The sequence below is a fragment of the Xenopus tropicalis genome, chromosome 4, assembly GCF_000004195.4.
Source record: "Xenopus tropicalis strain Nigerian chromosome 4, UCB_Xtro_10.0, whole genome shotgun sequence".
Taxonomy (NCBI): Eukaryota; Metazoa; Chordata; class Amphibia; order Anura; family Pipidae; genus Xenopus; species Xenopus tropicalis.
In genome coordinates this window covers 127,143,728-127,169,238 of record NC_030680.2, presented here as the reverse complement: position 1 = coordinate 127,169,238, position 25,511 = coordinate 127,143,728, and the positions used below count along the sequence as shown (strand labels likewise).

The following is a 25,511-nucleotide window of genomic DNA, read 5'->3' as shown; positions in this document are numbered from 1 at the left end:
CCTGCATCACCTCTTCTATCTTTTATTCCTTTGAATAGGAAATGTGCGACATTGGCGGCACTGACACTTTTCAGCCTGTAAATGTTGTTATACCTATTGTATTTCCCAATCTTCTGACCTACAACTATTGCTCTGGGAGCTTTACTATGTGCAGAGCCCTAGCCAGTAGGCTGGCACCTAGCACTTTACTGCCCTGCTTGGTAAAAGTGATACCTGATGCCACTGCTATTATTAGGCAAGAAATATAACAATGATAGGAAAGCTTGTGCTTTCCCCATGGGGATGTGGTGACAGTTTAGGACAGGCAAAGGGAGGTGGGGGAATACACGTCAGGACATTGGGCAAGATATTCTTACAAACACTGTGTTCCTGTTGCTGTTTTCCATCATTAGCCGAGGAGAGAGAGAGAGAATTTCACCTGTCAGCAGATTCTTCATCCTCCCTCCCCTTACATCCCCTAATAGAGCGTCACCTCCTCTCTCACCCCCTGCTGCTTGGTCATAAGACCCTCAGGTGACAATGTTTGAGGATATGCCAGTGGGATAAGATATTAACCCCTACCCCCCCCCACCCGCCCTTGCAGAACTGTATGAAAGGTAGCAGAGTCCCATACTCCTCCTTTATCAAGCTACTGGGCAGGGGTGGGAAAACTTCCCATTCCATTCAACAGAGGAAATAAGTTTAGATTTGGGTGGGGGTGGCAGGGCAGGAAGGAAAAGGGGGGGGGGATCAGCAGCAGGGGCAACAGAGAGAGAGACTGGGCTGACAGTGAGAAGAGCACAGCTACAAAAGACAGCTGCCTGACAGTTACACTTGCCAGAGGGGACACACACAGGACACAGGTAAGACACAGACATGGCTGGTGAGGGGGTATGGGAAGGAATGTAAGCAAAATAGTATGGAAGGGCAGTGGTGCATGTACATTCCTATGGATTAGGGATACGATACAGCAATCTGTTTGACTGCTAATGTTTAACTCTAACTCCCAGCCATCCTGTAAAATCTCTGGCCAATGGCAACTCATATTTGCACATCACCGGATTAGGATGCTACGCCCAATATAATATGTTCTCATACAAAAGCCTGAGTGATGGCAATACTGTATTATGCAATTCTATTTGACAGTCAGGTTAACTGTTATTGTTTTGTTCCTTTGTGCACTTTCCTACCTTGGTTCAGGGCTGCCAAATGCATGGTTCCCAGGCTGCCGTACAACTGGCAGCACCAGTATGCACTAGCCATAGGTTTGGCATCCCAGCTGGATTCAATACAGGAACTTAGCAATGCTAGGAAAACCACTTCACAGCTCTAGAAAAGGGATTCTTACCCTCTAGCCCTCCAGTCCTTTGCTGCTGGGAGGAGGGAGAACTGTTATTCAGCACCAGGTAGATGGCTGCTCTGGAACAAACATGACAGTTAGCTAGCCTCCAGCTGTTGGCAGCAGAATCCTCTGTTAGGTGTCATTTCCACAACAGCAGCAGAGGGTCATTAGTTTTAGAAGGGTCCAACTAACAGGCCTCCGGGTTCCTTAGATTACTTGTAATTGTAATTGACAATAACTGGAGCACCATACTATAAGGCATATGATTAACTGAGAAAGACGTGATTCACTTAGTGAGCTGCATTGGGCAACAATGGATCCAAAGGATCAAGCTTCTGTCTCCATCTCTTGCTTTGACCATGCAGATAGTCTATAACAGACTGCATGTGAGTCCGACTTTGGTTAGAGGTCATTTCCACAAAATAAGCAAAACAGAAAGAGAAGTAAAAATGGGGATCAGATGTGGCAGAACAGAAAGACGGAAGTACAAAGTAATTTGGAACAAGAAGAGCAATCTGGGAGTTTTAAGCAGAAACTGCAATCACATACAGCATAGGGAAAATAATATATGAGATCTGACACACATTGAAGAGTGGATAGTAAGGGGAGAATTTTTCTCTAGTTTTAGGCTGTCAGGGGATGGTTGGATTTATAATTCAGCAGAGATTCAGTAGTCGGACATCCCTGAGCATCACACTGTGGTAAATAGACATAATTATATAATTATAACAATATAATTTATACTGTGAATATATTGCACCAGCACAAAGGTTCAGCATCTCTATAGCAGCAATGATCCAGGCCTTTAAATTTGTGCACAGGCGCTCCCCATCTTGGATTCTGTTAGAACTTCCAGTGACACTGCACATGCTCAGTGGGCTCTGGGTAGCTGTTGGGAAGCTCAGATTAGGAAAATGTGATATTACAGGGCTGATTAATACATTATGATGTTAATTGCACTGGTTTCAGAGCTGACATACTAATAATCTGAATTATTTAATAATTGTCCCTGTGTCATGACTTTTATATTGTAAATATAGTATGTTTTGAGTGGGTCCCTATGGTCATTTACTGTAACTGACAACATACAAAGCATTTGCTGTGAACTAACAGAGAAAAATATGGGGAATTACTATGGGCATATATAAAGGGGTGGTTAACTTTAAGTTAATTTATAGTATGTTATAAAATGGCGAGTTTTTTCAATTGGCCTTAATTGTTTATTTTTTTTTATCATTTTTGAATTACAAGCTTTCCTCTTCTGGCTCTTTCCCACTTTCGAAAGGGGGTCACTGACCCCAGCAACCAAAAAACTATTCCTCTGTGAGAACTATTTTTATTGTTATTGTTACTTTTTATCACTTACCTTCTATTCAAGTTTCTCATTCAACCACTTCCTGATTGCTAGGGTAATTTGGACCCTAGTAACCAGATAACTGCTAAAATTCCAAACTGAAGAGTTGCTGAATTAAAAGCGAAATAATTCAAAAACCACGACAAAGCATTCAAAAAATGACGACCAATTGCAAATTGTTTTACAATAGCACTCTCTCAAACGTGCTAAAAGTTAATTTCAAGGTGAACAACCCCTTTAAAGATACAGCTTTTCCCTGCTAAGGGGCAGTGGTTGCCTTTGGCTGGTACAGAAGCCCAAAACATAAAGTACAATTCTGCCCGACTTATTCTGTTGAGCTTTAGTTCTTCTTTAATGTGCTAATGAGAGCAATGAAAAAGTACACAAAGCTGCGACACACAGGCTCAGAAATTACTGGTATGTTTTCCCCAGGATCTGATTTCCTGGGGATGACAGATTTTGACCCCCAAAAACAAGTGATTATCGGCAGTACAGCTGTCTAAAGCTTCCTTGCCTGACTCACTGAGGAAGTTGGATTGCTGCCCATATTCCCCTACGCAAGCATGCGGAATCCTGGCTTCCTAAGTGCCTCTAGTGACTTGGGCCGGGCAGTTTGGGCAACTGCAGCTCTAAAAATGATTTTATTCATTCAGTATATCTGTGTAAAATGGTGAAGTGGCAGCTCTCTTTTCCCATCACTCTGTGTGGGGATTCCCTCAGAAGGTTGTTTCAAAAGACTTATCAGTTCTTAGTAACTTTACCCCAGCAGGAAATATGATGAATGAATGATCCCCAGTGACGCAGTGCGGTCCATGTCTGGCTGCACAGTGTGGATGGACCCCTTGTCTTTTCATATAAAACAATACTTTCTTTACTTTTCCTTTTCATCTGAGTGGTGGTTATTGTTGTGCACAAAGCTTTGATGGTTCCTACACCTGTTGTCCCTTCTCCAGCACCGGGGTCTCAGGATATCCTCATAGGAGGACAGGTGGTGGAATAAGTGGGTGAGGAATTCAGACAGAATCCCCTGCCACTGATTGATCCATCCGTGCTTCCGTGTGGATAGTCTGAGAACTTCCATAGCTAGGGGGCTGGGGACCAGTAAAAAATCTGAATGGTGTAGCCCTTATTCAACACAATTTTCAGTATTCAGTTGTGTTAAACGGGATTCACTTTGAAGTAAACTTTTAGTATGTTATAGAATGTCCAGTTCTTAGTATCTTTGCAACTGATCTTTGCAACAGTTTTTTTTTTAATTATTTACCTTCCTCTTTTCTTCCTCTGTCTAGTTTTCAAATGGGGGTCACTGACCCCAACAACGTGACTCCCATTTTGGAGACCACAATTTTTTGTTATTCTTACATTTAATTACTTATCCTCATATTCAGTCCCTTGCGTATTTATATTCCAGTCTCTCATTCAAGCCAATGTCTGCTTGCTAGGGTAAGTAAGACCCTAGCAACTGCTAAAATACCAAACGGCAGAGCTAAATAATTGAAAAAACACACAAAAAAGGACCAACTGCAAATTGTTTTAGAAGCTCTACATCATACTAAAAGTTAATTTAACGGTCAACTACCCCTTTTGAATGAAGAGGACAATTAAATGCAATGCTATGAAATGCAATTGTACAGGCCACAGGAGGGGTAAAGGTACAATACCTAATTTTAAGGGTCTAAATGCATTCATGCAAACACTCTGATAACAACTGCACTTCTGCTCTAAGATTTCTTACTATAAGTGCTGGATAGGAATAGGGACTAGGTTTAGGGACTTGCAAACTAACAGCTTGCTGACTTCATTTCATTCTCATTAGGATAAACTCCAGGCTTTGTGCGACACTTAAGTGCAAGTGACATCCATCATGTTTGGCGTCTATGTCACTGTCACCCTGCTGTAAATCTTTCACAGTTTCCCTTTTGTTTGTGTCACAGTGATCTCTTTGTTTAGTCTCATGCCTTTACTTGTGTTACTGTCACACTTGTCCTTTGAATTGGGAGTTTGTGCTGTGGCAGCTGAAGGCTGCGTGTGCGGAGATCACTGGGTGCCGCAAGCACGGGGCATCGCAAGCATAGAAAACAGTTTAGGAATATCGGCAGCAGTACCCACCCAGCACTGATATTTCACCAATCCATACCACATTCCTCCATACTTGTGCAGGACTATTATGTATGTATATTTTTATTTATATAGCGCTACTTATGTACACAGTAGTGATATGTGGGCCATGCTGATACCCGCAGGATGGGCGGGTTTGGACCAACCTCAGCACAACATTTGTGGGTTTTGGGTGGTTTCGAGTTGAGCTCTTCTGCCTGCTCTCCCCTCGATCTTACACTGCCGGGTTCCAGCTCCCTGATTTATAGACATAAGCCCACCTCTGCCCCGTCCCTTTTGTGACAGAATCGGTGGGTGTGTTGGGCGCGGGTCTATAAATAGAGGGGACTAGTTGGATCGGGTAGGGTTCAGGCTGGGAGGGGCGGGTTAGGGTCAGGTGTGGATTGAGTTAGCATACTAGTTCTAGTACACAGAACTTTATAGCAGTATGAAGGTCCAGTTTGTAAGCACAATTAAGAGGGACTGTGCATTGTAGTTACTTGTAACTAAGGTGTGACATACATGGTGCATCTACAAGTAGGCCAAGGTCTTTATCACTAGCCCATGCATCCTCCTTCTAGTTACTTGCAACTAAAATCTGTCCTGTATGTGGCACATAGCACATAGGTGATTCTAAGCTGAACTACTAGCTGGTTATAACTTGCCATAAGAACTATCACTTACTATAAAACAAAGATCCGCAACCAGGGTTGGACTGGGCCCAGGCCAACCCTTGCCAGCGCTCCCCCTGCCCGACTGTTCCTCCACTGGTGCATTAAATTTATGCTCTAGGGGGAGGGCCCTGTTAGGGGGGTTAGGGGGGCCCTGTGAGGGGGGTTAGGGGGGGCCTCTGCAGGGGGAGGTGCGGCGGCGCTGGCACCTGCAGGGCCCCTGGGGTGGGAGCCCCGGTGGGCCCTTCACCCCCTAGTCCGACCCTGTCCGCAACCATTGCTCCACATGAATCTGAGTGGTGGAAATGATGTTACATAATCTATTCAGAACCAAAGTCATGTCAGCCATTGGACTCCTTCAAGGAACAGATCAACCAACAGGAAGCACCTTTCCAGACAGCTCATATCACCAGCAAATGATTTAGATGTAGTGTAATTGTGAAGTCAATTTGTACATAATTTAACTTTGGGAACTTAGAGTATTAAATGGGTAGAAGGCTATGGAAATGCAGAGTAATTGGTCATGGCTACTGGGATTTCACCAGAGAAGTCATACAATAATCCTTGGGATACTCTTGTGGCTGTTACTTACGGGCATTCCCTGTGCCCCTTCCCTGCAGTTGGTAAATGCATAATTAATACATTCACACAACCAACTGGGACCTGGCTCACCATGATACCAGTTTACATTGTAAAGCATAACTCCGTGTTTAGTTACAGCATGGTGCTTACACAATTACTATTCTAGGGTCATACAAGTCCGCACCCCCCAGCACACAAGTCAGCACCCCCCTGGTCCCAACCAATGAGTTAATGAAAACATTAATTTGTAATTTTCTAGAAGCCTGTACACAAGCACATCCTGGAATAAACTGAAGTCAGGGGGAGAGGTGGGACAATATGGGTGGCAAAGTATGAAGGCCCAATACTCTTAGGTTAGATCTTAAAACTGTGCCTTAAGAAAGGCTCAGCCCCCATCTAAAGCTGGGCATACACATTCAGATTTTAGTCTTCTTCCGACAAACGTTTGGATATCAATGGTACGCTCAAATGTAGCATCTAAAACTAACATTCAGACTGAAATTGTAGGATAAAGCCCTAAAAATAACATATGGGAGAATGTTCTAAACATGAAATAGTTGGCAGACACCAATGATCATACAACCATTGTACGAAAATTATTGGGGTGCTGATTCGGAACCCACACACGGTCCGAAAATTGGACAAAACTGTGTTTTGTATGATTTTATTGGTGCGTGTATGGCCAGCTTAAAATGGGGGGGAATTAAATGCATTAGGGATATCCAGACACCCCCCTCCCAGATTTTTTTGAACTGTAGTTCAGCAGCAGTAGGACATCCCTTACACAATATATACTATGTATGTGCTTTGTATTTGCAGTTATGATTACTTAATCAAAGGTCCCCTGAAATTTGGTAAAAAGAATTCCTGTATTTGATATACTCAACATTAGGGCCTATTTTTTATGCATTGAAAAATGGTATAAATCTGGTGTTAAAGGAGACATATAGGATAAATAAGAAAACCCTAACCCTGTAGGCAATTAGGAATAATATACGGTGCTGGTTTAACCTTGGGCTAAACATTAATCCTCTCTGTAACAATGGCCCCTTTATTGGAGCTCCCTATAGATCTTATCATTTCTCTGTCCGAGTTTGAAATGAGGGGTGGGCGTGTCCTAACGGTCCCTGCCAGAAGCACAGTAGGAGGGGGAGAGCCAATCACAGCCCTGCACTCACACAAGCACAGACAGGCTTCAGTTCCCTATCAGGTCAGCCTAGCTGCTGATTGGTTCCTATCCTACAGCGCAGTGTACGGAGGGCCGCGGGCTCCCCTGCACATACAGACAATTCAGCCAGCAGGAAGTGGAACAGATGGGCGGGGCTAGTGGGGTTTGGGGGGAATTTCTCAATAAATCAGTCAGAAACACAACTTTTTAAGCACAACCCTTCTATATCTAGAGGAGTATAATTCCCTGGTACAGTCTTAATTTTTATAGGATATGTCTCCTTTAAATAAATAGCAGATTTATTGGGGTGCGTTCTACATGGCAGATTTGACCTGATTTTCCTGAAATTGCAGAAGTTTCCTCTCAAGGCAAATTTCGCAATTTCAGGGAAATCGCGCCGCCGCTTATGCCATCCCTCCAGCGATTTACATTTTCGCCGGTGGGATGGAATTTCGGGGAGATTAGTCGCCTGCGAACAGTAGTAGGGTTTCTGTAGCAAACACCCCAGCTGTACCAGTGCAGGGCAACAGTACATTATATTTTAATTACTTTTATACACTTTCATTTTTTTGGTGTTACTGTTCCTTTAAGAAGGTGAGTCATAAAGGAAAAATAGTTTGAAGAGCGGCCCACAGTCTCAGGCCCTCTGCCAGCCCAGCCCCACACTCCTTTGTTGCCTTAGCCCCAGCTCTGCATACTATAGCCGTGGGCAGCAGAAAATTATGGGGCATCCACTAAGGCCCAAATGAAATGTTTATTATCCAGAGGCTGGGGCTGTTTCAGTCTGGTACAGAAGCTTTATTAGTGTAACAGCTCTCCTCAGTTGAAGTATTCCCAGTCTGTATGATGATGACAAACAGGGCCGCCGCTCCCTATAAGCAGAGTACTCAGTCTGCATAGGGCACCAACTCCCGGGGGGGCACCATCCCAGCTGCTCAAAAAAATCATTTTTATATATTATAACATACCCCCCAACACTGTCCCGTCGGTTTTTATAGTGCATCCTATGGGGGCAATTGGGGGCACTTACTATGGGAGCATTGTCTATGGGGGCAATTGGGGGCACTTACTATGGGGCATTGTCTATGGGGGCAATTGGGGGCACTTTGTGTGGGGCCCCTATAGTAGGTGTTTTTTTAGTATTTTATTTTTACTTCCGTAATATTTGGGGGAGGGGGCACAAAAGTAAATTTCTGCTTAGGGCACCCATTTGGCCAGCAGCGGCCCTGATGACAAATCTGTCTTTTTGTGACCTGTAGAGTGAAGCGCTACTTCTTTATCATATAGAGAGAGAGAGAGAGAGGGAGCTATAAAACAGATGTGACTAGAGATGCAGAAAGCTGTCACCATAAGACAGACTTCTCATTATCACACAAAGACGCTCTTAAAAAATCCCAAATAAACTTTACACTCCAATAAGTCATAATATGTAGGTGTTTCTGGGTCCCTGCGAGTCAGACAGGAAAAGGAAGAAAGCTCTGCTGCTACTCGCAGCGCTCAAATCGCGTGTTCCTCAATAGATTGCAACAAGCCTCTCAGCTGTCTCTTTAATCCTCGGCTCCGCCCCTCTAATAGTGGATTGTACCACAATGAGGGGTGTCTAATCCCTCAGGCTCCCGAAACTGGGAAAGGGGAGGCGACAAGCTTAGCGTGTTCCCCCCCTCCGCCCCACCGAGAGTGGAAGCGAGTGTGCGGCCAGAAGAGTTCTCTTTATGTGAATGAAAGGCCCGGGACTGGGCGCAAGCGGAGCGGCACTATGGCTCTGCCCAAGGGATGCGGCTGCCGGGGCACATAGAACACAATGCGGTGACCCTAAAGCCAGGGGGGCCCCAGGTGAGGGAGACTGACAGACTGCTGGCAGCGGGTATGTATGCAATTAACTCGGCTCACTTTGTCCATTCACTAGAAGCTCCATTATATGCACTGCAACCGGGAGGCTGCACAAAGCACGATTCTGAGCAACCCATGGCTCAGCCCAGCTGCTTCTCCCTGAACTACAGCTCCCATCAGCCCCCTTTTGCCAAAGTTAGAAAGTTAGCAGATACTAAAGGGCTGCCATTCTCAATGGTTAACCACGATTTCTATCATTGCCAAACAGGGATTATTATTATTTTTATTAACATTTATTTATAAAGCACCAACATATCCCGCAGCGCTGTACAATAAGTGGGTTACATACATTGGACATACAGAGTAACATATAAAGCAATCAATAACCGATACAAGAGGTGAAGAGGGCCCTGCCCAAAAGAGCTTACAATCTACAGGGATTCCAAGCTGTGACTCCCTCAGTCATATAAATATCATTTGTACATGGATTTTGGGAAGGCTGCAGGTATTATAATCTATAATGATCATTATTATGTATGTATAAGCACCAGTATATCCTGTGGCACTCTGCTACACAATGGCGGCAAAGAGGACTCTGGTCAATGGAGCTTACAATCTAACAAGTTTATTCAGGCCATAAATGCCACTGAGCCTTAGAGCGTGGCAGGTGTGTGCATTTATAAACACTAGTGTTTAATAGGAGTAAATGTGTTGTAGGCTTTTGTTTGTATGTGTCTTTGTGGCTTTTAGCTGGTGTTGCGCAGACTCACAGTATGTTACATACAGGCCCTTATACACGGGCGATGGTTTGACATGTTTAGCATACATTCTCTCTTTCAGTTTTAGCACAGTTGTGTTACATTGTATTTTTTTTCTTTGTATGCGACATGCTGTCATTTTTGCCTTTGCCTCCATCTGTAATGCCTCCATGCTTCCATGCATTTTGCCTCTTGGGAGGGAGGCAGTGAAATCACTTGGAATTGCCCCCTTATTCATTCCTATGTTAAAAGCCTGCGCCCCCAGGTGAGAATCTTTGTTAAAAAAACTGCTGTCTTTTGTAAGTGATAGTCACCTGACCAGCGAGTGCACGCGTTGCTATAGCGCCCTTTATGGTGCTTGGACTTGACTATGGTGGTGTTGGCAGCTCATTGGATAGTGTGTTACTGTAACTGGCCATGGACTAGACAGTGACATTAAAATCTCATCAACTTTTTGGCAAACATGGCATTTAATTAACATAGTAATAGAGAGGATGGATTGGTGGGGGGATGAAAGGGTTTCTGTGGAAACGGAGTAATGGGGCGAGACAGCAAGGTGCCGTTGGAATGAATAGTGGTGAATTTAGAAGGAGACAGAAAGACAAAGGGCAGATCCTGGTGAGTAGTAACAAAGGGAGTCGAGCATAGGGAGCAGGAATAGAGTGTGTGGGCTAGATATACCCGGCCAGGAGTCAATCTATGGGATTATAAGCAAATTAAATTCCCTTTAAGGATAGTCACTGTTATTTTAGCCAACCATTAGTTTGTCTCATCACACTGACTTCTTACGTCTAGATTCCTTCAGCCCTTGGTGCTTCGATTCTAGGAGTCTTATCTGCTGTCTTCAGTCTGAAGGGCAGGCCAATGGCACGCTAGATGTTTTTTCCACCTGTGTTTCTATGGAGGCAGAGAACATACCTAGTGCGCCACTGGTCCCATTCTATCTCAATCAAATTATTTTTAGTATTTTCTAGTTGACAGTGGTCTCCAATTCAAGATATTTTACCTTCCATTATATACAAACCCCTTTCCCAGGCTTCACTTTATCAACAGTTACCTAGTGTGAAGTAAGACAAAAGTTCTCCATATTGATCCATACAGAGGCAGGCTTCTTTCTTCACTCTTGGTTGCCCTAAGCCAGATGAGGCTTTAAGGGAGGCTCTCGTTAGTACTGTCTTAGCTTTCATTACTAGCACTACTGTGTGTCTTCTTAGTACTACTCAAAGGGTAACGAGACAGACCCAACAAAGCAGAGACAAGGCCTAATATTTATGTGACTGGGTCTATAAACTAGGTCTAGGCTTCCCACTTTGGCAGAAAATCAAATTGACCAATTAAATGAGATCAATTATGGAAAATGTATGTGGCAGCGGAATGATATCCCATCTGGTAATCATGGGGGCCTAAGATGAAATATTGTCTTGCATATTTAATTCACAAATGTTTCTTATTTGATGAAGAAGTGGTCAGTTGGTTGGGACGGAATGCTCTTACTGACTGAATGCAAGGCTGGGAAAGAGAAACAAATAAGAGGGAGGCTGAGGGACATTAGCAAAATTAGAGACCATCCCCCTGGGGAGGAACATGAAAAGAGAGACGGAAATCAATGGTGAATTGGGGGGAGGGGAAAGATTGAGAGGCAGCAGCAGCATCTGAGATTATAATAAAAGGAGCAAGGGCACAAACACACCCATCCATTAGGACTCAGCACCTTCTCCCATCTGGACTTGAAGAATAGAAATGACAAGGGAGAAGCTTTAGAGAAGCAAAGAACAGACCGAGAGGCAATTGGGGAAATACAGGGCAGGTAATATCCATTGTATCTTTAATAACCATAGGGATAAATACATGCATGGAAAAAAGGTCATTTCATTGTGAAGTCTGAATTCCTTGCAGATTTTCTGCATCCCCTCTTCTCATAGATTCCCACCAGGACAAAGACCATACAACTGGCACTGTAAAGGGATTTAAGGTACCGGGGTTTCTTTATTCTTCCCGTAGAGGCACTTAGCTCTCAAGTACTTATACCCTAAATCCACCGGCACTGATTGAATATCCAGTGGACACAAATGACCATACTGATACAGATAAAATTCGGACCGGTCCGTGAGACTGCAGGGACAGAGTGCAGGGAGCACTTACGGAGGAGTTACCCCAACAATAGCAATAGGTTTTTCTCAAGGACGGTCAAACTTGCCACCAGCATTTCTTCCCTTAAGCAACTGCCTTGTCCAATGAAGGACACTATGGACAAAGTGGTAGAAGCCCCTACTTTTCCCCACCTGGTTATTACTCCCATAAAATGCATTTTCTCTTGATTTTGTTAGAATTGTCTGAGCTTCAGATATTCTTAATGGATTGTGCTGCTGGTCAGCAGGTGGGGTGGCGGCTGAATTTTTATTTCTTGCTTTGAGAACAAAGCTGTTCAAACAAGGCTCAGGAAATGTTCAATAGGTGTCGAATGGAAAGGAAGGTTGGTTTCCTCTCCTGTAGGAACCCAAAGTGAGCAGTTGCAGGTGCTGTCAGTCCAGGCAAGGTACGGAAAGCTTTTTATCTGTGAATCCAGCAAGAGCCGTGGAAACCTGCATTTTGGTTGTAATTTTCCTTTCATCCCGTGCTGTGCGTGATTCAACAGTTGGGAGCCTTTGTTTTCTGTATTACAGTCGGCTCCTATAAAAGTGTTTTTGGATGCCGGCCAGCGGAAGGTAGTTCCTCTACTAGGCGGCTGTACAGTGAGGCCAGCTATACACGTGGAGATCTGTGGCTTATTTTAGCCGGCTACTGACAGCTTTCATTGTTTGCCTTTCTGGCAATCATAGACTAGCATCGGTTTCTCCCATAGGTCGTCATTAAATTATTTTAGCCAGTTACAAATAGTAGTTATAGATCTGTGAGTTTGGCTTTAATGTGGCCTCTAAAGCCTGATTGTCTCACAGGTCAGCTTAGTGCATCTTGGTCAGTTTGGCCATATAGGTAAATGGCCAGACATCCCAGAATGTAGAGGAATAGACTAATTTAGTAATATTGGTGCTAAAATGCAGTTACTCATAGCAATCACTAGTTACACTGGATTTTATAATGTATAATTTCCATTTAAAACAGCAGCTCTGTGTGTATGTTAGTGCCTGCTTAAAGGGGCTGTATACCCACAGTTCAACATGAGTGCAATGAATATGGCTTTTAATTCGATTACAGCATGCACCCCCCCCCCCACCGTATAATAATGAGAAGGTAGGGGTTGTATACTGATAATCTAATAGTTTTCCTCACAAGAACCAAACATAGAGTAGCCCTGTTTGCCCTATTTAGCCTAAGAAATAGCAAAAATATGGATTTTCATAATTAAAACTGTATTCAGAATGAATGTTCAGTGCAAGCCCTGTTCATTGCATTTATGTATAATGCGGGGTGTATATGTAATAAAAGTTTGCCAAGTAGCACCTATCCACAGCAGATAAGATGTTTGCTTTTAAACAGGTGACCTGAAAATTCTGCCTGCTGATTGGTTGCTATGGGCTACTGCTCCTGAGTAAACTTAGTGCCTTTTATTAAATAACGCCAAATGTGTGCTGTAGGGTGAATGTGTTCCACTGGGGGAAGAAGAGAAGGCAGGGGGTTACTCCTGTGTTCTAGCACCAGTGGAGACCCCTGTATGAGTTGTTGCACGTTACTCTGTATATAATGAAGAACCTTTCGGGAAACTCACGAGATAAGATTAGATTTTCCTGCCCAGCCCATACTTGTTGCCATTCCAAACATTGCAAACGGGAAATCCTCCTTAGCGACAGATCCAAGAATAGTTGGTTTCAGCCAGTACCTGACGCCGTCCCTTGGCTTTTTGGGGAATATGTTCTCCTTTGGTGTCCCAAGCTTCTGTTGTACATAATTAATATTTTGCAGTCACTTATTTCCCAATAAGTCAGTTGTGTAATCCATAATTGCATATATAAAGAGAGCAGTTGCCTCATTATGGCAGTATTTCTTTATTTCTCAACCCTACTGGTGGTTGACTTGCAAAATGTAACTTTTACTGCCTTCTCATTTGAAGAACCTTTACAATTACAAACGTGAGTAATAAAACATTGCATGTACCTGTTCTAGACCAAAAAATGATCCATAGATGCATATATCTAGGTTGGCCTGATATTAGGTTTAGTTACCTATATGAAGCAGCAAGTGTCTCTGAAAAAAAAAATATATACATATATTATATGTGCTTCAACCTAATATGACGGATACTGAAGAGTTTGCTGCGGTGCCAGAAGCCTAGGGGTTAATTTTCTGTGCAGGGTATGCAATCAGGCGCCTGGAAGCCTCTCTGCATAATATTTGCTCAATCCCCCCTGCATTTCCTTGCTGTGCTGGGCTATGGAGGGACGGAGCAGTTTCAGCCTCTCCAGTGAATCATTGTCCCCCTTCATTTCTGTATGAGGTCCTGTTGGAAGGCTGGCATTAACCCAATAGTCTCTCTCATATTCTAAAATTAAATATTCAGTCTGTTTTTATGAATGGTTCAAAATACAGGAAGGCTATCTGCCATAGGAAATAATGTGTTTTTAAATGATATCCATTTTCTCTGTAATAATAAATATATTGTACTTGATGGTAACTAAGCTGCATAAATTCACATTAGTGGCATAGGTATCTGATTTAAGAAAAACATGTAACCTGTATAACATTATAATCAATATGGTAGGTCCTGCTATTATAAGCAGTGAAGATATTCTGTGTATGAGGATGAATATCATCTATTAAATGGTTTGGCCCACTAATGGTACAGGTCCACTTCCCTTTGCATTTATGGGACAGTTTGATGTTGTTCATGAGACGAACATAAACAGCTATGGCAAAGTTCCTGGGATAAACATGTTAACATGTTGGTCGTTGACTGTCGGCCCAGTGATGTCTCTATAGAGAAGTGGCCCCAGATGGAGCTCACTATGGTTGTGTTTCGTACCATTTATTTTAGCCACTGGATCCCTGATAAATGGTTCTTATTCTCAGGGTAGTACATGTATTGTACAATGTTTCTAGAATAAAACATGCTGCATTTCTTTGGAGACCTGGAACATAATCAACTGCTCAGTCCTAACCAAAGGGAACTTAAACTTGTCTGTTTCATTACATTGTGTGTATAGTGTAGATCTAGCTTATAAAGTTAATAGGAATAATCATATCCATGTAGACAGTGGCCCATTGAAGGGAATGGGAAGCAATTAGGTGCAAGTAGCGATGTTATTTGTAGCAAATAAACCGCTGCATGTGCCAAAATATTTGTCTTTCCCTGGTTGTTGTGATTCTGAGGAGGAACATAAAGAGTGAACTTGCGTGCCTTGCAATTAAAGGAAGGTGCTTATCTTTTTAAAGCAGTATGGAGATCATAAATTAAAATTGGGTTGACGGACATTGGAGCAAGATATTCAAGCAAGTTATATACTGTATCTTGGGTCATGTTCCTGGATAATTTGCCAATGTCTAAAATGATCAATGAGAGGGCTAAAAAGGGACATGAAAACACAGGGCAACCAAATAAAGAATATTAGAAAAGTGCATGACTTTGCCGTGATGGAGGCAACTGGGACTGCAGTACAGTGACTTACAGACCCTTAGACAAGCAAGGTTATATCTAATCCCCCAGTTAAGCCTGGAAAAGGCCAGTTTTGATTGACTCAAGGGGGGCCCCCAACCCCTTAGTTGTTTTGGGACCTTCCAAGAGTTCTGATGGCAGCCCTGCTTTATATAGTATAAGAGAAATGACAGGCTGAATATTTTCCCAGATCAGTTGCCCAACCAGTCTTTCAGCAATGGCACTTATGTTGCCAACTGAGGGTATTATATATAGCAGGTTTGACAAGAAGTAGGGAAAGTGGATATTAGTCAGGTGTGAGTCAGAGCTCCTTAGTGAGATCAGTGCCACCATGACACTTCTTTATCTCATGGCCTAATTATTTATTTTAGGGAAACGCCTCAACAGAGCTGCTTGGTGCCAGTCAAAAGAGCCCCAAATGGGTGTATGGAACACTGTGTCATGCACCCAGTCACCCCCAACTACTCTGTCTAAACCCATCACTATTGAGAGACACTGTATATAACCCTGTAGGCTTAGAGCATTTATTAGGAAAGATGGCATGCCTGCAATGCTGCCGCACCAACTGGTTAGCACACCACCAAAGCCTTGCCTTGTATAGCCCTCATTCTGTGCTTCTGGCCTAAAGAGGACATGGCTGTCAGACCGCTTTCTCATCCTGTTGGCACTCCATATTAGCAGATTGCAGGCACCAAATGTCATCTCATGGAAAGGAAAGGCATATGTTATCCAGGGTAAATGGAAAATTTGGAAATAAATCACTATAAGTGATGTATTTAACAGGGCTGATCCCTATTTTGCTGTGTAGCTTTTTGTAATCATGTTGCTTCCGCTGATCTCCCTGATGGACCCTGCTCCAGGTATATGTTGTCACTTACTGCACTGTGTGTCATTCTGTTGGATCTTCCTAAAGATAAATGTTCTTCCTCCGCTCACAGGCTTTAATGTGACAGCGGTGAAGTTAGCGAGTGTTTGCCCACAGACATACCGTGCCATCATGGAAATGATAATGGGCTGGCCTTTAAAAAAACAAGTTGTTGGCGCCTCTGTCCTCTCACAGCCACTCTGTGTATCTCTAGATTGGTTGACAGATTTTTGGGTGTTTATGTTGGAAATGCCAAGGGCTCCGTCTGGCATCATCATCTTTCCTTGGGAACACTGGATTTTTATGTTCAACAAAGAAACTATTGATGTTGCGTGGAGATACATTGGCAGGCTTTTTAAGCTGCAGTGGGGATATTCATTTGAATCTAACTTTCCAATCTGTACCTCTCCATGTGTTGCCATTTGGATTATGCTTGGCATTAATGTGCCATCAGTTTGTACATTTATTATTAACTTACACGAAGAATTCACCACTTGCTGGAGGATGAATGATTTTCAGTGATGGGTATGGTGCTATGCTAACCTCATTTACATTTTTCTATTAGGGGTCCTGGAGCTGCAGGTTACAGGTATAGAGCAGAAAATTAAGATTTATTTGGGAAAAATGTAATTGCATGGAATATAGATCCTGTTCAAAAGAATTTGAATTATGCATTTACATTATTTACTGCCTACTGTAAGCTGTAGGAGTTTTGTGCTAGGACAGAAGTGATAATGCAGTAATATAAACAGAATTTTCCAGAAATCTATAGCAACCAATAAGCAGTTTGCTTTTACTGGTCCAATGCAGTTATGAAATCAAACTGCTAATTGGTTACAGAAAGGAGCATATTGATTCATAAGCCTCCTATATGTACCGAGTCCAAGGGGCACAGTGTGTCACAGTGACAGGAGGTTACTTTCGTGTTAGTTTGGTTATTGCACATGCAGGATATACCAGGTTAACATGTACCTATTGCCAAACTTTTGGGTACACTCACTGTATAATAACACACTAGTCTGCTATGTAGTGAAGGTTATCAGATAAAATGCCCGCATTATGAGAGGTCATACTAGTTGTAGTGCTTATCAGTTGATATCACTTGGGCTTTGTTCCCAGTAAGGTTTGTTGAGTCCAAATACACTCTGGCCTTTACTGCAGACTTATAAAATAGCTTCATTTATGTCATGAAAAAACATGTATTCAGTCATATCCACCATCTCTCTCTCCCAGGTCTCTCCTTGCCCACTGTCCCCTATTTCAGGATGCCTTGCTGCCTTTCCTTCCTGCCTGCCTTCCTGTGGCTTTTCCTTGGAGCTGCGGCCAATGGCCAGTTAAGTGATAGCTGGCTGAACAAACCTACCTTCAGGCCTGTTTTTACTCGCCGACCTTTTATTATTGCCTGGAATGCTCCCACACAAGATTGCCCACCAAGATTTAATGTGCATTTGGACCTAAAACTCTTTGATCTTAATGCTTCCCCTAATGAAGGCTTTGTTGACCAAAATCTCACAATCTTCTACAAGGAACGCCTAGGCATGTACCCGTATTACGATGAGCATTTGGCACCAGTGGCTGGAGGTTTACCCCAGAATGCTAGTCTACGCGCACACTTAGACAAGCTACCAGAGGGTATCCAAAAATATATACGTTCTCGGGACAAAGATGGGCTGGCAGTAATTGACTGGGAGGAGTGGCGTCCTATATGGGTGCGAAACTGGCAAAACAAGGATGTGTACCGTCAGAATTCACGCAACTTGGTGAGTTCTCGCCACCCAACTTGGCCACGTGAAAAGGTCGACAAAGAGGCACTTTATGAGTTTGAGAATGCTGCTCGTGAGTTCATGACTGAAACACTGCGTCATGCAAAGAACTACCGCCCACGTCAACTGTGGGGCTTTTATCTCTTTCCAGACTGCTATAACCACGATTACGTTAAAAACCGTGACAGCTACACGGGGCAATGCCCAGACGTAGAGATATCACGAAATGATCAGTTATCATGGCTCTGGGAGGAGAGCACAGCACTTTATCCCTCTATTTACTTAGACCAGATACTGGCTTCTTCCGAGAATGGGCGCAAGTTTGTGCGTTCCCGTGTCCGAGAGGCTATGAGGATCTCCTATAGGCACCACAAAGACTACTCCCTCCCTGTGTTTGTGTATACAAGGCCAACATACATACGCAAGCTTGATTTCTTGAGCCAGGTAAGGATATGTGGCCATTTATTTCCTGTAGTTACATGGACAGAGGATACCCATATTCATCTAAAAACCCTTTTTTAAAATGCTCTCACTTTTTTCTGTAACATTTTATGTCATAGAACTTGATCACATTTTGCTTATGTGTAAAGTTTTTACTTTCTTACTGATGGTGCAATAGTCATACTGTAGGCACATTATTTCTTCATCAGTGATAGAAAGCTCTGTGGCTTAATAGAGAGGAGATCCGTTCATGGCAAATCATTCAGTGGATCCATGTTAGTAATTCCATTACTATGTTCTTTTCTAATTAAAAATTAAAAGTAGATATTATAGTTTTTGGATCTCTTGGTCTAAATATTTAGTAGTTAGTTCAGGATTAAATGGAATGTTTCAGCATATTCTGTGGGGAACCCTGGAGTTAGAGGCTAGAGAGAAATGTTGTAACCCAACATGTGGCTTTAAGCAAGTTATCTGATTCTTATGCAGAGCTATATGATTGGCTCTCCTTAAGCTGCCATTGTTTCCCTCCAGTGGTCACAGCATATTGCTTCCAACATACATGCAGCAAAAAATCTGGATGTGACCTATGTATAGGTGGCCATACACAGGCAGAGTTTACTTACTAAATTGGCTCTTTTAGTCGAAGTCAGCAGCTTATCTGCCTGTGTATGGGGTACTCCGATCAGCCTACCTGACCGATTCTGGCAAAAAATTAGCCAAATATCGATTAGACAGGTTTCAAAATCTAGTTTGACTGATGACATTAAGTTGTTGATGTGGTCCTCACTCTGATTGCTTCTATCCCTGCTGTTGTGATCATTCCGATATCGCCCATATGGGGAAAAGATTCACTCAATTGGCAACCTCACCAAACGTGCAGATATTTCAATCTGTGCCCAGCTTACCGGTTGTGTATTTATAGAATTTCCTGCCTAAAGTGTTCTGTGTAACATGCAATGCACATGACTGATATATTTTATACAAATACCTAATTATTTCTTTGCAGATGGATCTAATTTCCACAATTGGGGAGAGTGCAGCGCAAGGTGCAGCAGGAGTGATATTCTGGGGGGATGCAGAATACACAAAGAGTAAGGTGTGTGGTTCACTTGCTAGAACTCTCCACTTGTGTGGCACTGTGTGTGTGTTTGTTTGTCCTTTTCCTTTCTTTATTTTGCCTGACATTCTCCTGTCTTTCCTCCATGGCGTCTTCTACACTTCTATCTTTCACACCTGGAAAAGGAAGATAAGGGTAGTTAGTGAGGAAAAGGGTCACAAAGAACATAGTGGGAAGGTGAACAGCACTGAGGGCGAAAGGTGTAAGAGAACAGCACAAACATTCTGAACAAGCAAGTACAGGCAGGGGGAATAGCTTGGAGGGGATAAGCAAAGAAAGGAATACTGGGGGGGGGGGGTCAAAAAGGGATGGGAATGTAGAGGATGGGAGGGGGTGAAGAGAACAGGTGGTAAATAAATAACAGGATGTAGAGGAATAGCAGTGAGCATAAGACGAGATAGAAGAGAATGGAAGTGGATGGAAATAATTGGGACAGGAAGAGCAGAAGGAGGATGATCTTTATACAATTATGTATGTATGTATGTGTATATACATATATATATATATATATATATATATATATATATATATATATATATATATAATATATAAATAAATATGTATAGACTGATAATAATGACTTGGGTCTAGCAGCAATCACTTGTACTAATAATACAGCCTTTGTTTCATTAGGAAACCTGCCAAATGATTAAGAAGTACCTGGATGAGGATTTGGGCCACTACATTGTGAATGTGACCACTGCGGCAGAGCTTTGCAGTCAGTCCCTCTGTAATGGAAATGGCCGCTGCCTACGCCAAGAAAATAACACTGATGCCTTCCTTCATCTTAACCCAGCCAACTTCCAAATTGTGAGTGCCCCTAAAGATTCCCAGGGACCTTCTTTGCGCGCGGAAGGGAAGTTATCTGCAGGGGACATTGCCACTCTGCGTTCACAGTTCCGCTGTCAGTGTTATGTGGACTGGTATGGAGACTCGTGTGGAATTCAGAGGAGTACGAACGGTGGTGCAGTAGCGACAGGCCCTTGTGGCATTGTGTTGGTGGTATCGTTAGTGGCACTCATCCTCGCACTGCTTTGAAAGCGGCGAACAGCATTTTTTTTTTATATCTGAACATTTGTAAACACTAAAAGGGACACGGTCAATTGAGGCCCATCATGGGAGAGCCAAGCAGTCTCGGGGAAACATTGTGGCTGCTGCACAAAGTGGGCCATATGACCTCTATTTATAAAATTTCTTACTTTCCATCTTGTTTGAGATGGCTTAGAACATTCCTACCTCTAGGACTTGATGCTGCACCCAGCAGCAGAGGAAGCAAGGGTATAATGGCTGGTGGGTCTAGCAAGCTACAGAAACGGGGTTGATAACCGGGCCTTCAGCAGCTAGGGTTATGCAATATCCTTTCATCTTTTAATTTCTCCCAGAGGTCAGGCAGTGCCATAAACACCTTGCTGCGAACATGCAATTGGTTGTCCATTTCCTCTTATGCTATAGACCACTGAACGACAGGAAGGCAAACAAGGGGTTAAGGTTAGTAACTTAAAGTTCATCCACTGTCGCTGAACTACAAACAAAGACTTATGGGTGGTGCTGGGAGTTGTAGTCCAACAGCTGTCGGAGATGCCTGCAGTAAGGCAATCAGGGATCACAATACCTGCCAAGTACCAATGTGCCTTCTACAATCACCCAATAGCTGCAGTATTGACTATATAGCATAGTGCCTTGGAATAGATTTATTATGGCTACTTCCGGTAAAAAACTCACTGCCTCTTCATTTCAGTGTGAGTTTGGGCTGCAGGGCCATTTGGTTAAATCCTGTATGAATTATATGGGATTTATCTGTCCCCCTCCCAACCCCAGTCTGGAGCAAAAGTGGACATCTTTCTTTCCCATACACTCACTAACGCCTTTCTCCTCCCCTGGCCCCTCACTGCCAGATACGGCAGCAGTAACTCAAGAGGACAGGAGAAGGTGTACAATAAAGTAATAGAAAGATTAAATGTGTGCTGTATTCTTATTACTGCTAAATATTGGAGCACCGGCAAACGTTCATCCATAGGGACAAGTGTAACCTACCTCCAAATAAAGGGTAATGAGCATTCACATGATCACTGGTTCTTACAACATTACATTTATTTAAGTATTATAAACAACATGCAGAAGACTATGCCATGCAACTTACACAACACTATTTCAGCATGAATTAATGAAAATATTCAGAAACTATGTTTAATATTTTTCTGCTGGGGCAGATTTAGGCCTGAAAACAATATTTTTATTGCTGCTAGGGGTGTGCTGTCTTTTTCACAAAACCACCAGGTCGGGTAACTAGTATGGAAGCTCCTGCTCATACATATAGAATAGAGAATGCTTTGGGCATACAGTGTCCTCGTGCTTTTTCCTGTTGTGAGAATATGGGTCAGACTTATACAGTAGGGGGTATTTGTGGTTAAAATGTAAGTTATGTGGTATTTCCGCCTTCTGTGGATCTGGTATTCAATTCACAACATGCCCATTGTGATGCTATACAAAACGGAACAAGTAGTATGATTATATCCCCTATTTGATGCTCCAGCGAGTCTGATTTACCCATTTAGCTGAGAGCTTAACTAATCCAAACCCCCCAGTCTGAGTGCGTGGATGAGCAGCCCATTCACCATGTCAGAACCATGGCACCCGCTTGCCCACATTCAGGGCTAATTTCCATAGTCTTGTCACGCTGATTATAAATGGGTTATCATGACTTGCCATTTAGTTATTTCCTGTATCAAGTTATACAATATTAAGGATATTAACCAGTACAGAGAACTTGTCTGCCATTGTATGATAAAAGCCCAGAGCTTTCTTGCCAACCATGAAGATGAAGTGTGTCACTTGCTTTTAACAAGCTAATGTTTTATGTTGAATTATGTTGGGGAGGGACTTCAGCTGAGGAGCTTGGGGCTGTAGTAAGGCCGGGGCCATATGAGTTTATATGGTTGTTTTCTAAAGGCATATTTACTGAATAGCTAAATTTGGAGACTCTAAGCCTAACTCTGTTAATATGCTTCCCAACTCAAGTTAGACACAGTCTAGTCACATAAATGCTTATTTCAGAGGCAAAGAAGCTCTAAACAAAAAGTCTACAGCTCACCAAACTTAGGATGAGGTTCGGGTGCCCATGCCCAATATTGACGTGCACTCATAGGATGCCCAGGCAGCGGTGAAAATCAAACCGCTTTATTCATTAATCCTGACACAGTCATAGGTTATGCCTCCAATGAGTGCGTGTCAGTATTGGTTTTCTGTTTCTAAAGGCATACTGACACATTCTTCCTAAATGAGGAAAATGTCACTTTCCCAATTCCCATTAACAGAGGACAAATCTGGACTTCCAATTCCTTGGGGCAATGCACAAAACTGGAATCATTTTATACAAGGCCAGTAACATATAGCAAACAAGTAGCTCTTATTTGGTCAACTGCAGTCAGGTTAGTGCTGTTACTCTGGAGTAAAATATACTGTACATCTGTGTGGATGTTCTCCTTGTGGTGGAACAATAACGGCCCGTTTAATCCTGGTAGTAGTAGTGGTAGTAGTTGCAGTAGTCTGCCCCCTTCTCCCCCCTCCAAGGCACCAGTTCCTACAGTTCATTGCTGAAGCCTGCAAGGTGTTTTGGGATCTGGAGTATTGGCTTAAGATAAACTGACTGGTACATCTGCCACTCATTCATACAAGGAAGTTATGTTGTTATAGGGCGGAGGAAAGAGAAAAGAGTTGCTATAAGCAGTTCCACTGCACCTGTCCTCACCTAAAAGTAATTCAGCCTACAATATAACAGGTGTAGACTGGGCTTCAAAATAGTCCCTGGCATTTCAAGTACATATTCAAGTACAAAGAGTGAGTTCTAATACAGGGAAAAAGAAGCGCCCCCCAAAGGCTGTACTTGACCCAGCATCACCTCTGACCCATTTTAGAAATTAGTCAGATATTTTAATTGAATATATTTAGAAAGTTTCTTATTTATGTGCAATAAAGTTTATATTAAATTTTATTTTTGCAATAGTTCCTTTTAAAATCTACATTTTAACCTGACTAGACTTTCCCAAGACCTGAATTTTTCACCATCCAACAACTGCCCGGTCCCTTCGCTTACTCCCCACCTAAACTAATAGCCTGTGCACATAGGACAGTTGGTTAGGAGAGGGGTAACCCAAGCTCCCTTTCAGCTCCACTGACGGATTTCCCTTCAGACTGATTTGGCAGCTTACCTGGTGTGTATGGGGCCCTCCATCAACCTACCCAACTGATATGTGGATGAAAATCAGCCAGATGTAGATTGGACAGGTTTATTTTTTCCCCTTGGATGAAGGACTGCATTGCTTAGTTTATGCAACATCTTGTATCCTCGTTGTTGTGATCTGATTGTTTGGCCCTAGGACCTTAGGGTGGGCATTTCAGGTGCCTCACCAAACGGCTTTTATAATGTATGGTCAGCTTAAGTGTCCATTGGTTGGCTGGACAAATAAATAAAAAGTAAGGATTTTGTTCTCTATAGGCACCTTAGGACCACCCTCTGGAAGCTGCTGCCTTACACACTAGCCCTTGGGTTCCTATATAAGAAATACAGCCCCGCTGAAAGCTGCAGAAACTACAATGAAGAACAGGCTGTTAATAAGAAAAACACAAAGATTTATCCTATTTTCATGCGCAACATTGACACTGACTTGTCATCAAATGGTATTTGGTTTATTATCCCTATCATACATCACACGTACGAGTGTTACTGAACATAACACAGTGCCCTTTGATTTGAGGAGGAACCGTCTCACACCATTTCACTCATGTGAGGTGATACTCTGATAGCTCCCCCCTGCCCAACCCAACTCATATCCAGCACTGTGATAGTCTCATACACCGTATGCATAGATAGTGATGTACCAGCTGATCCAGCTTGCACACGTGCATACACTTGCATGGTCCATAGCCCTCACCATTCGGTGCGTCATTGTCTCTTTGGAATGACTCCATTTGTAATTTAGATCCATAGCTCCAAGAACAATGTACTTCAAATAAGCCTGTGTGGAAGATACATTGTTGTATAGACACCAGTACAGTCTGCAGATTGATCTTTTTATTACACAGATACAGGGGCAGGAATTAGTTCAGCCTCATATCTTCTTGTCTGGAGTTTAATGTGGATTTTATAGAATGCAGTTGTTTCTACCCCCTGGTAGTATAGTGCTTGTGGTTTTTTAAGACAGACTGGGTTATTTGATCATGATGATAATGAGAAAAATACATATTTGAAGGCCATGCTGACTGCGTTCGGCCTGTGCTGATTCACTCTCAGCCTCACTGTATGTGTTTTTATTATCTGTCCTCAGCGTTTTGGCCGCCGTGGCTCGGCTAGAATTTCACTTGCTGAAAATCACTGGCATTTCCTGTAAGTGAAATTCTAACTTTCCTCTGGGGTATCAGCCAGCATTAGACACACTGTCATTTACCTGCAAGTCATCAAATCTAGTGGCTGGGCTCTTAGGAACATACAGAGTGTATTTGTGTGATGTTAACACACACAGTATGCCCTGCTGCCATATCCTCTGCTAACCCTGGGAGATCCACTGGGGCCGTGGGTGTTCTGGTTAATGTTCAGGTGTGGGAGGGCTGGCACTCACAACTGTTTCCTGAGTGACGGTGGAAATTCTGGCTTTTTATACAATATGAGGAGAGGTATATCAGGGTAGGGGATCCCCAGCTACCTTGGACTGTGGTTTAAATCAGCGTCTGTGTGTGGCCATTGTTAGTCAGTAACAAAATTGGTTATAAATGTAAACTTCAGTGGTGTCAGCTGTCATGTTGGGCTGCTTTAATGTATCCTTACTGCACATACACACAAGCACTTCTATGCAGTTAAGCACTTCTGTGCAGTACTTTTATAGTTTGTAGAAGATCAGCTGGTTCCTAGCAAAATATCAAATGGCTGCATCTAATGTAAGTGACCCAATCAGCAAGGCTGA

At 42.9% G+C, this 25,511-nt stretch overlaps 1 protein-coding gene across 5 annotated transcripts; it reads left to right on the top strand.

Moving 5' to 3' along the window:
• Positions 1 to 750: 750 nt before the first annotated feature.
• On the top strand, positions 751 to 21,512 carry hyal2 (hyaluronidase 2). 5 transcript variants are annotated; one of them, XM_031899836.1, is made up of 4 exons: positions 751 to 842; positions 17,467 to 18,440; positions 19,444 to 19,533; positions 20,188 to 21,512. In XM_031899836.1, exons 2-4 carry the CDS (start codon positions 17,499 to 17,501, stop codon positions 20,590 to 20,592), a joined length of 1,437 nt encoding a protein of 478 aa, XP_031755696.1. In that variant the 5' UTR covers positions 751 to 842; positions 17,467 to 17,498; the 3' UTR covers positions 20,593 to 21,512.
• Positions 21,513 to 25,511: the final 3,999 nt, after the last annotated feature.